General features: G+C 40.8%; 1 protein-coding gene across 2 annotated transcripts in view; it reads right to left on the bottom strand.

Moving 5' to 3' along the window:
- Positions 1-13,152, bottom strand: part of tbc1d22a (TBC1 domain family, member 22a) — a 124,312-nt gene that overhangs the window by 37,371 nt on the left and 73,789 nt on the right. For both annotated transcript variants that reach the window (XM_035147124.2, XM_035147123.2), the window contains exons 11-12: positions 11,111-11,186; positions 1,375-1,502 (exon numbers count right to left, since the gene is read on the bottom strand). In XM_035147124.2, the coding sequence (XP_035003015.2) occupies positions 1,375-1,502; positions 11,111-11,186 (204 nt within the window). The remainder of the gene's footprint in view (positions 1-1,374; positions 1,503-11,110; positions 11,187-13,152) is intronic.

The raw sequence follows: 13,152 nt of genomic DNA, 5'->3' as shown, positions 1-13,152 counted from the left end.
ATTTAATGTTTAAATAAAGTTTATCATAACAAAGTATAATGATTTATAATTGTATTTTCTAAATTCAAGATTCAAGAACTTGATTGTCAATGTGCAGAATCTACGAAATTAAGATCAAATTCTTTCTGTTATAATGATTCACAAAGGAAAATATAAAAATATACAAAAAGTAAGCAACAATATAATTAGATATAAATATAAGGAAAAGAAATAGAGAATAATATTCTTCAATAGAATATGAGTAAGTACAAGTCCAGGTAAGAAATTCAGTGACATTTGTGTTTTTTTTAATATACTGTATGTAACGGCCAATCAGAGTTGATCAGGCTCTATTATAAATATTGACAGTTTTCTTTTTGGGTGCATATAATCTTTGGCCTGGTTTGACTTCAGCAAGTGATTCGAAAGATTCAAAGTTTCGTCAAAAGCTTTAAAAGCCACCTGGTGATGTGAGAACAGCTGCAGACACTGTTGTTGAGATGACAGCAGGAAGGAAACATTCTACATATGTTTGTGCAACCACCTGGCACAGTGTGCCACCAATGGAGAAGTGTATTTTAAGCCCTACCTGAAGCCCCTCTGTTCTTCCTCTCTCCGCTCTCCTCATCGAATCACACGCTTTGACGTGATCACATGTCTTACACTCTCAACCTCAGTGTCAACTGGAAAATCCATTATATGTACTCAGCTCATGGCCTGGACTACCCACACATGTCCCGGCATATAAACACACCCCGTTGAATCAATAGCAGACATTAGGCGTTATTGACAACGCCAACCGAGGTTAACTATCTGGCATAACCGTAGGTGTCGCCTATTAAGCTTTGTGTAAATGTGAAAGGGCGGGGGAATGAACAGGTCCAGATGTGTTTGAATGGGATTAAGATCCTGCTAATTTACACATCTAGGTCACCACAGTAATAGGCTTTAATTTGACACTTTCTCTCTCTCTCTCTATCTCTCTCTCTCACACACACACACACACACAAAAAAAAACAGCAGCCATGAAAGGAAAACTTAACCATACGTTACAACAGCTAAAACCTTTGTTCCATGCATGAAAGAAGATACTGACAGCTTTGTTTAATTTCAGAATGAACTAATCCTCCGCAATCCCTCAACCGTTAATCTCCAGAAATGTTTCATTCACATTTATAAAACTTTTACCTCTATATCTACACTTTTGTCCATTCTCTGTAGTGTTCCTATATATTAACAGAGGACCTTTTGACTCCATATGTGTTAACACAGAACAAATAGCAGTAGCAACTGTCTGATCTGTGTGTTCGAGTTGAGCAGGCCTCACGCAGAGCCAGACAGAAATTCAAAAATGACAAACAGCAAAATAACTGTGGCTTTGCTGCGAGTGTGTACCTGGTAGGTGTCCCACAGTCTGATGGTGCAGCGCAGTGGCAGCTCCCTCATCAGGAGGTTGTTCATCCAGCGGAAGGCAAACTGCAGGTACTCGACCTCATACTGCTGCATGTGGATGTGCACAGACTCTGCAAAAAAATTAAAAATACAACAGTTACACTCGTGAATTAAGATTTTGCATCTTGCACATGTTTTTAAAGGAAATAGTAGATTTGAGAATGTCTGCAAGGCAAGAAAACGTCCTTTAAGCTCTTGCTATAATATCAGTGACAGTAAGACGTGTGTAAATGGACAATTTCATTAGAATGCTCGTCTCTGTTAGCAATTGCTGCAGTCGTACACACACAAATAGTAGAGATGTAATTACAGAGCAATCAAAATTGTCTGGGAAAAGCTACACGCCACTTTAGGAAGTGAACAGGCAGTGCATTCACTGTTGGATAAAGCTTGAAAGCAATTGTGTGTCAGCCCACTGAGGAATGGCGAGTAGGTCAATGGCATCCAGAGTTGATGACAGAAGGCACAGTCTGTATAGGTGATGTATTGTGTGGGTTTTTATTATTTCTTTGCTTCCATTCGGAGCTGATTAAAACAGTTTTAATTTCTGACCTGTCATAAAAGGTCAGTTAGTACAAAACCCCTGTTGCTTTTAGCAAAATTATGTCTTTATCTTTTTTTGTGAGGGGAAAGTGGGCAGAGTGGAAGCCAATACAAATCACATTTATGTGTGTGATTTTTCATCTTAGTAAGTCACACAAACCTACTGTGATCTTTGCACATTCAGTGGTCCTCCATGTCAAACACACACTTTGTATTATAAAAATAAACTTCTTCAGCGTTTTATTATGAGTCATGCTACATTTCCTGCTAAGCCTCATTTGCTCTGTTTGCAGTTTGAGCTGTGAAACAATGGCAACATGATTTTCCAGCATCGGGGAAACAGATCTTATTTGGCAGTGACTAAAATGTATGTTTCTACCACAGAGATGACAAAACAATAAATTACTCACCTGGAATATTATAATTATGACCCAATGCACCTTTGTTTTGTTTATCATGTAGTCATTATCAAGTAGAGAAGGGCTTGTAAAAATATTGTTCACTATATTTGTATTTTTTAAAGGTTAACAGCTGGATATCCTTGTTTTCAGTAAATGACACTTTGTCAAAAAATACCTTAATTATTAAAATCAATGTGAATGAATTAATGATAAATATTTTCATATACACCAAACACTAGAAATAAAATGTTCTGCTAAAAGATTAAAAGGAGAGAGTGGCTCTCCGACTTTTCCAAATGGCTAGATTTGCACTTGCAAAGATAAAGTTCATTAAAAGCAGAGTTTGTCTTTTTTTCGGTGTATATTTGGCTCCAAAAATGAATAGAAAAAAAACCCTCTCCTAAACCCCCCACCCACTCCTGCAGTTGCTTCAAAGATTAGTTAGCCGGGGACAAGAAGAAGAAGATCAGGGAAATATCAAACTAATTTTCTTCAGGATGTAACAAATGTGATCATTTTTGGCTCACACGCACATTATACAGTCCTCTGCTACTGACAATCTGGTTATAAGTTTTAAAAACTCCTGTGCTGTGCATTGGGATTATTGAGGTTGGATATCTTTACAGTGCTGTGGAGAATTCGACCATTTATGATGAAGCAGCTACAGTCAGTGTTGCTAGACCTTCCCCAAAAGTTCCTCAGCCTGTAGAAAATACAACCCGTGAGAAGGGACTTTTTGAGGGATAGAACTTCCTGGAATTTATTATAGACCCTGGTCCCAGAGGAAAGGCAGGTAGGGGTCCTGAGTTCCTCAAGAGGTTTCTGTTCCCTGGGGAAAATGTCTGATTTGAATGCACCTCATGGAGGTATGCGACACAGGAGAATATGCCATCATTAGGCTTTGGCTTCACAGACAATACAGTAGAATCAATTAAAAGCTGGTTTTGGTCTTGTTGTGGCATTTGATGACAATAAGAAAAGTACAGAACATAAACAGCCCCAATATTCAAAGTAGGTGTGATGGATTTTCTGTGCACATCACTGTGATTCATCTTCTGTGGTCAACATGAGCTGGGAATACGCATAAAGAAACAGCTGAATATGACCATCAATCAAATTCAAAGGATAAACATCAGCATGCGAGGAGATTTCCACTTGTGTCTCCACATAACCATGAAATATGTTCTGTTTTTAATAATCCGTTTCGACCATACTCTGCATCAGGTGTTCTTAAAGCGACACTATTTAGGTTTCATACCTTAAAATAACAGCTTAATTTTGATGGTACACAAAATTATAAGAGGAAGAATGTACTGCACTAAGTAACTCTAGTGTACCGTGCTGGAATAACAACTGCTTTATGGCATACGTCCATCATGGCAGAGCCAACGAAGAAACCAAAGAGGAAATTCTCAGAAGAAGAGGAAAGGAGACAGTGACAGAATAAGAAACCGAACAAGAGTGAACCTCGGAGCGTATTTCACTGCCGAGAGCTTAAGGGGTCAAAAGAAGCAGCAAGATGCCGAACTGGTGTTGTTGTTATTGGACAAGTAAGTCCTAACTTTTGCTTGTTTATATCTTGTGCTCTTCTGCTTGCTTGACAATGGGCTGTTTAAGTAAAGTTGTGGACTCGATGGTTTATCATCAGAAGCAAGGTAAACCTGATGACATCATCCTCGGACATCGATAACTGCGTTGGCTGCTTGCTTGCTGTGTTAGCTTGTGAGCTTATATGCTATTATTTAGTGCCAGACACCAAGAACTGGAAGAGCATGAATGTGTAACTTAATTTAGTTCATGTTTTCAAGACATAAAATTACAATTGCTACGGCAACTCTGCTTCATACCGCAACTCATATTAACTACAGTGAATTCAGCCCCCTGCCTGTAAGGGGAGCCCGAGTATACCCGAAAGCAAATTTTGCATTGCGCCGCTTTAATTAAGCTCAAGAGTCAAAGAGCAGCGTCGATGTCAGTGTCATAGCGTGGCAGGTTGGCGTGAAGACATGTCGAGGCAGAAATGTCAGCTGAAAACTTGCAGATGGAGCTCTGACACTGAGAACGGCTGTCTTTGTTCCTTTCCCTGCTCTTGATAAATATTTGTTTTATGCTTCTTTACATGACAAAAGATTAAAAATACCACAGAGTTCACAGTCATCAAAACCCATGGCATTCATCCTCACACACACACACACACACACACACACACACACACACACACACACACACACACACACACACACACACACACACACACACACACACACACACACACACACACACACACACACACACACACCATAATAGAGCTTTAATTATAGAGCTGTCAGAGAATTTATGAGAAAAGCCAGTTAGGGAGAAACTATAGCATCCTCTTCTCTCCCACTCTGTTCTCTGACAAGCACACACATCAGCCTGCAGCTTTAATAAAGCTTTAATCGGTGAAACACTTTGCGAGGTATTTCTAGCCAAGAACACACACATCATTACTTTCCAACACACACTTCAAACACTTGAGTGACACCTGTCTTAAAGAAGCAACCATGTTAGTCGTTACAGCATATCAGCGGGGTGCGAAGTAAACACAAAGCCATTATTTCACACTCCTATCAGCAATGTAATTATCACATGCTGCTGAAAAATCATAAACAATATGAGCTCATTAACAGCGTATGCAGCATGGCGAGAGATCTTAGCTAACACCAAACAGAGAGCGGAGCAACTTTAGACAATGTTAAATGACACATTAGAGACTTCACCGAATATAGAGCGGGAGAGGTGCATGATGGGAGAGGAGAGGAAAGGAAAATAGAAAGAGATGAAGAGGATAAGGAGAAAATAGGAGAGAAGGATGAATATGAGAGGGCGAGGAGATGAGGAGATATTTTTTTAAAGCTAAAACAACGAACTGCACTGGGGCTGCGGTCCAGCTGGCAGAGTGCTCGGCATGCTGGGTAGTGTAGTTATGCAGGCTGAGGGAGGTTGAGGATGACAGCTCTCATAAACACTGATTGACCGATGAGTCTTGTCTTCCTCCCTACTGCTGGCTGAAGTTTAGGATGGAGGCCACGGCATGCTCTCCGCAGCGGCCTGAACCCTGTGGCTGGGGAAGTGCGGGCGGACAGCGGGAGGTCAGAGGTCGTACAGTGACTAGTGAGCACTTCCCAGGATTCTGCTGATGAGGCCAATCCTGCCTGACTTCATGCTCTCCTTGGTCTAAAATGTAATTACAGATACACTCCTCTCACTCTGCTCTGGCTTTCAATTTTTCTCTCACTGTCTTTTTTAAGGGAAGGGTTTCAATTGTGTACGACACTTTTCCATGAAGGAAAAATACACAAGACACATTATTAAACTTAATATGACTTGTTAAAAGTATTTGTTAGAATTCCTGCTGAGCTTGTCAGTCTCTTGGTATATGGCTTGACACTGTGTGGTCCAAGCCAAATTGAAGATTTGTTCCTTTTTACTAATATCGGCATGAAATTGGTGTCCTGGTCAAGGCTCCTGAAATCCCTCTGCACTGTAGTGAGTCTGTCCTGCTGGGCTGCTGACAACATTATCAAATGTTCTGGTGTCAAGTGTCTGCACAGATCTGCATATCTGGTCCAGGAAAGTGCGGAGCTACAGAGGAAATTATCAGTGTTCTGCTGAGGTGTGAGTATCGTAAAGGACCCAGAGAAACGAATCGCACTCCCAGCCAACCTTACTCTATTCATGCGAATGATCCCGAATCATTTTGAAAAAGCCCAACGCTCAGCCGGCCGGCCAACCCACCAGTGGTGTGTCTCTATCTTTGTCTCTCTGTTTATCTGTCAGAGTGATTATTCCTCAAGGTCACATCACAATCGTTACTGATTAGCCTGAGGGAGACTGCAGCAATTGTGGGAGAGTTTATAATTAATTGCGATACTCTCTATCATAGTATTTACAGATGGAACAAGCGTCTCTTCTTCCTCCTATTGCACAAAACTTAAGCCTAAATATCACGGACACAGGTGCTGCCATCTCTCCCCGTTGACGTCATTTAGAGTCTTTGCAGTAGTGATCGAGTTGCATCAACAAAGTCCAACTGATACATGTTCTCTATCCATCTCGAGTAAGTCTCAGCTGTCAATCATTATGTTTCACCTCATTTCTATAGCATCATGTAGTTAATTAAAACCAAACTTAGAAGAAAAATTTACACTTGGGCATCAGTGCGACAACAACCACCTAAAATGACAAACATTTATTTTACGTATGTTTAGACTTGTTCGTTTGGCCCCTGTCCCAACCACTAACATGGAGGAGGCAGAGTTAATTACCTATATTGCAACCATCCACCACTCAAGACACTTCAATCAAAAAGCTTCACTTTTGTGAGTTGCTTATAAAGTGTGTTTTTATAAATCCTACTAAAACAAGAATATATATAAAAAAAGAAGGAAAAAAAACCCTACACAACCAAAATGCTGTGGTCATTTAAAAAAACTGCTGCTGTAAAAACGCAAATTATCATGATTTTTTACCCCCAAACCCCAAAAAACAAATCGCAGCCTTTCATTATGCAACACAGCCTCAGAATCCAGCAACCAGTTTTTTAATACAAGTCAGGATGCGGAGAACACTCTGCCAGTGCGACGTCCTCTAATTTGCATAAATAAATTCACCTTTGGGCAATTTGCATGTTGATGAACTTGTAGTAATGCACTTGCATGCGACAAATACACAGAAAGAGATAAGGGAGGGATAAAGAGATCAGAGAAACATTAAACGCATGCCGACAAAGTGGCTTGTCTTTTGAGGAGGTACATGTGCTAGCGTCAAACACAGCTAATGGGAGTTAGCGTCACTTATTACAAGTAGGATTAATTACAGAGGAGGGTTGGGGGTCTGAGGGAGGGGCGAGCAGAGGGAGAAACAAAGACATTTCAAAGTAAAAACCATCCAACGATGTCACCCGCTGTTTTCAACTTAGCGAAACAAATTGCAGAAAAACATCTTTGATTATCAACATTTATAACTAATCTGCATTTTTTCTTTTCTTTTTGGTCGACTTATTTCATCTTCAAATGGCGCTCATGCCACAGGAATGAAATCACAGAAAAACTAATTAAAATGGAATATTCAAAGAACACAACACATGTGATCTTTCTAATGGGTAAAGATGCTTGATCAAGCACACACGTTTGAGCACTAACCATCCACCTCAGTCGTAACACCCAAATGAGGAGTGAGACATTTCCCAGTTGTTCCAGGATGTAAACTGGCAACATTGTGAATATTAAACCCTATCCTTATAACACTGAAAATTATTGCTGTCTTAAAACTGAAATGTTTATCCCATGTTACCTTTGTCAGATGGTGGCAGTAGATATATGTAAGCATGGCATTCAATTTACGTCTTGGTCATTTTATATTGAAGAAAACGTGGGGCTGACAATAACTTCAATGAAAACATTTGCTGAAAAATAGTACCTGATAGTTGGACAATTAGGAAACAAGAGGAAAATCAGTAGGAGATCACGCTGCAATGTTTATGGCACTTACTGCAGGAATCTATTGATTTGCATATTCTCTCAGTTATAAGAAGAAAAAGTTGGGGTTGTGAGAGGGAGAAAAAGAAAGATTATTTTTCTTTGTTTCATTTAATCTTTTGTTCGGATCGATGAGCATTTTATTTCGTCTTGTCTGTCTCGTAAAATCCACAGCCAGGTTAAGCCCAAATGGTCTAAGAGTGTTAGTGTCCTGCCGTTAATTTCAATGTCAGATGACAATATCGGCCTCTCCAGGTTGGAGGATGGTAGTACCTCCCCTGGCCTATGTTAAATCCTGGCTCTTTGATTGTTAGACAAAGGAAGGTCTTTTGGAAAGTCTGGGTGAAATGAATGCAACCCACTATGTCCATTAGTGGAGTCTAAAAGGTGAATTCAGAGACAGAGGTATAGCCTGTAATTCAACCTCTGGAGTCTGAGAATAAAGAGCCCTCTCTGCAGATTCCTCACCATCCCTCTCTATGATTGTACACTTGATGTGCTGTATGTGTTCCTCTACATCTGACAGGCACATAGAAGGAGAGACATGCAGTCATTTTAAAGACACTGTGAGAAGGTGACAGAGAAAGTGGTGCGGGACAGACACATCAGCAATGTCCTGTCCCTTCTGACCCTGTGCTGCAAACACTAATGCAATGAAACACTGAGCTGAGGTCAAAAACATCAGACTGCCTCTTTCCCACCATCCTCTTCTATCCTCCCACTGTCTTAACACATATCTCATCTACTACTAATGTTCCCATATCGCTTACCCGACCAGCGTAAGGGCTGAAAATTAATATCAAAGTCTCATAGCAAGAGCTAATCAATTTTCTTGTGCCTTTTATGGAAGGTTGCTAGCTCTCTCTAATAGAGAATAATAGATCTGCTCATTTCACAAATAGTTTTGTCTAAAATATTGAAAATAATGAGCTGCAGGATTAAGTACCATAAATTCAGGCTATGTAATGGATTGGTAAACTCAAAGGAAACATACAGAAATCTTTAACAAACACAGAGAAGCACTAAGAGATTGATTTCATTAAAAAACAGATTATACAACTTGTGATTTTAGGAAAGGATTATTTGTAAATCCAGAGTGCAACCATCTCCCTGTTGTGCAAAGACGTGGACCTGACCCTTTGTCAAAATAAACGCCATCTGATAAGCGCTGATGGGTCATTTTTAAAAAAAGATGAGAGGCCACTGTTCCCCAAAACAGATGCTATGTCGACAGCTGGGCGAAAAACAATCCTGCAACACGAGATAAAAGCTATCTGTGATCTCATTAGAGGTGGTAATGTCAAGCTACCGAGGTAGAAAATGGCTCTGCCCCAACTGTGATGACAGGGCACTTATGGAGTAAGATACAGTAAGAATGCTGAGTCATTTGTTATGGCTTTGCTGCGGCGTGCCGGAGCTCAGATGGTGGAAGGACTTTACTTTCCCCTTTTTGCCCTTCTTTTCTTTGGAAATTTCTTTCCTTTCTATAACACAGAGAAGATCCACGCACACTTATTTTGACCCACACTTGCACTTCAATGCAAACACAATCTTCTCACTGAAGTGAAAACATACACACAATATTACAGTTACACTCATACACACATGCTCTTTCCTTAGGCATGTGTCTGCTGACAATCACAAATGCCAACAGACAGGCCTGCATTTATACACAACCTATCTTTCTCTGATATTCGCACTCACACACGTACACACACTCTCGCTATCCATTTGGATGCAGCGAGTGCATCCTCCCCTGCCTCTGGCTGACAGAGCAGCTGACAGGATCGTCGAACAGCACCAAGGTTAGTCCAGAACATGACCACTGCACAGGGGCGTGCTTTGATAAAAACCTGCACAAAGCATCACGGTCCACAAGCCTTTTCAGTGACAGCTTGGATCGCTAGAAGCAATCCAGGTAGTATTAAGAGATGCAATTGTGACTAAACGGGAAATAGACTGACAAAATCAGTGTCGCTTATTAACACCCAGGCTACGAGTGAATGTGAAATGTCACCAGGCGCGAGCGTGCAAGTTCACTCTGTGTGCATACATTAACTTCCAGGGAACAGCGGGTCATTGATTTGCGCTAATAATCACCGGCACGTACACAATACCTTGACAGCCGTGTGGAATTTAAATTAGCAAGACATGTTCATGGTGTCGAGTCATTGCAAGCTGACAAAAACCTCGGAAAGAATCGAGGCGTGAAATGTTTCTTCCCGGTGTTTGTGTCGCAGAGAAAGTGTTAAACAAACTGTAACTCTAAAGTGAGGAAAGAAATCCTCATTAATTTTTGAAGTGACTTATTATTTATTAAGGTGCCTTTTATTCCTGTTGCCGGGCAGAAGATACATCACAGAGAACTTCAAGACATTTATGCAAGACAATTAAAGCCACCGTTCTCCACCCTGTGACATGCTTGTAATTAGAAGCTGAACACGGTTGTTCTCAGGCACTTCAGTAAAGAGAAGAGCTATCGAGATCACAGCAAGCCTCATACTTGAAATGGTTATATACACAGTAATGCACAAGTTGACATTCATCTCGTCTGGCTCCATAATGCTCATATAATAACACATTTTTTTACTGATATACTATGTTTTCTTTTTAATCTCTATTCAAGAGCGTGGTCTTTCCGTTTGAGAGCCGCACTTGTTGATTTGACATTCAGATTTTTTAATGCTTTCACTTAAAACCCTCCACTTGCACTTAACTACTACAATTATATACAATTTCACTTAATAACATGACATTCTATAGGAATTCTAGCTTCTTGCTGAAAAAAAAACCAAGGACAGATGTTTCATGCATCACATAAGCAGTGTGAGCTTGAAAAAGAGCGGAAGCTGGGGCGCAGGAAATTCGTCAAAGTGACAAAATATCTGGGTTGAGTGCCAGTGTCGTGTTTTGAGTGAAAGCATTACAAATCTGAACAGGACCACGCTCTTGAATAAAGCAAAAACCGCCATAATATACACAAGACCCTACACAGAAAGTGACATTGAGAAAATGCTACTCAAACAGCAACATTTTTCTTCACGTTAATCAGGTTAACCATCATCATGTCGATTGCACGACACAAAACTGCGGAGTTGTGACAGATAAGAGGGAAATAGATGGATGGTACGTGTAAAAAGGGAAAAAGGACATCAAGCTAAAGTGGCAGAGCTGTGAGTATTTTGTGGATGGATGGAGGGAAGGAGGATGACTCACCATCGATCCTGCTGACCAGCTCCTCCAGGGCCTTGACTTTCCTCTGGATCCCTGGTTGGGCAAATGTGTAGTTGTCCTGAGGAGGAGCCAAAACAGAAGGGGTCAATGCGGACCTAGCCTCCATCTAAATCCCTGGTCTGTAATACAGTGTGTATGCTGACTACCACAGTGAATTAATGAATGAATGTGTGTAATAGGCTTCAAACATGATGTAGGTATAATAAGGAAGAGTAAAGAGCACGGAGGTGGGACAAGAAAACGTATTATATCCCTGTGAACCTGGAAGAACTACACAACAAACAAAGGAGATCAAGCAGATATTTTACGAAATTAATGTTAGTTATATTTGTTTCTGTTTTTTTAGACAAGCTGTGAATTTACTATCTTGTTCAGAAAACTAACACGTTTTATTTCACCTTGACATTCTGCAGCCATTTGGCTCAGGAGTCACCGTATCAAAGCACACACTCGAAAGGGTTATACATTTCACAGTTTCTCTTGGAGGATTCATCGTCAGAAAGAAGCGCAATAGCGATTGCAAACTTGAAGTGTTTACCAGGCCTCATTTCACACCTCACACAAAAAGCCTGAGCCATCTTAAAAAGATAAAAAAAACACGTAAACAGAGAAAAGAGGTCATCTCACCAGCTCTGGCTTGACAATACGTGTGGCCTTTAAGACAAAGTGGGCTGCCTGTGAATGTGCCGCTAAGAACATAACAGGTGAGCCATGAATAAATCCTGGCGTCGTCTTTTAAAAATAAACTGCATTTTACCATTGCCCCTTTCGAGCAGCCTCTTTACCTCATCGCGTCTGGATGATGCCAGCAGGTTAGCAAAAAGTGAGACTGAGGTGATAGGAGAGATGCTTGTAAAACTCATGGTCTGCAACTGAAACTGTGAAAATTTAAATTTAGATGTATGATATGATACTGTATCTTAAGATGATTTACAAATCAATTTTTGATCTTTTTCAGGATAATGAACTGCGTGGAGAGTGTCGGTCAGTTGAACTTGCAGAATATGATACATGTGAGACTATACATAAGCATTTTGTGTGTGTATAGCCAAACACACACACACACACACACACAACGAGGATTGAGTTTCCTTGAGGGGTCATTTCAGTGTGGCTGGAGAACAGCTGATGTGGCAAACTAACCAACAGATGGGGGGAGAGGGAGGGAGAGAGGAGGAGAGAGAAAATGAGAAGATAGAGAGGAGAGAGAGAAGAGAGAGAGAGAGAAAGAGAGAGAGAGAGAGAGAGAGAGAGAGAGAGAGAGAGAGAGAGAGTGTCGTTTAGCAATAAACAGCTACAGTTGTCCTTCAGGCTCAGCAGAACCAAGGTACGCGTGTCCTCCTGAGTCCATCAGCAAAGAAACTGCATTCTCACCTGCCTTTTTCATTTCCTCCTAGCAGAGCATCTTTCCATCCCTCCATCCTCCCAAAATGCAACTTAACCTCTTCTTCCCATTTCCTCTCATTCACCCAAGTTTGTCCCTTGGTCACCATTGTCTTTACACTTCTACTTCAATTTCCCTCTCTGTGTTTTCATTACCCGAGTTACTTGAACTTCACTTCATAGTTTTTGCTTATTTTACATTTGTATATTGTTGAGTTACGTCCATAGCTTCTTTGCTTCTTTGCCTCTCTGGTTCTCGCTCTCGCTCTCTCTCTTTCTACCAGCCCCGTGTTAATGTGGTTTTGTAATTAGTGAGGGCCAGTACAAGTAATTACATTTGCATTATTGAAGCTGCTGGCTTTAATCAACTGCTCTTCCTTCTCTCCGTCTAACCCATTTGAGGCAGATTGTTAAAGGCAGGAATGTTTGTGCCTTTATTCCACCACAAAGTTCTGCATAAAAGGCACAAACACAGACTCTTGAGGGTCTGAATACCTCTGCTGCCTTCAAGCCGACACAGGAGGTTGTCACAGAGCCAGATCGATGGTTGTGTTAAAGGTAGTGCTGGAACGGCGGGACAGATGCAGACGCTGTTGTGTATCATGTCACAAATCTGATTCCGAAATACCTGCATGCTATCT

The sequence above is a fragment of the Hippoglossus stenolepis genome, chromosome 22, assembly GCF_022539355.2.
Source record: "Hippoglossus stenolepis isolate QCI-W04-F060 chromosome 22, HSTE1.2, whole genome shotgun sequence".
NCBI classification, from domain to species: domain Eukaryota; kingdom Metazoa; phylum Chordata; class Actinopteri; order Pleuronectiformes; family Pleuronectidae; genus Hippoglossus; species Hippoglossus stenolepis.
The sequence above is the reverse complement of the archived record's forward strand: the minus strand, read 5'-3'. Positions and strand labels throughout refer to the sequence as shown.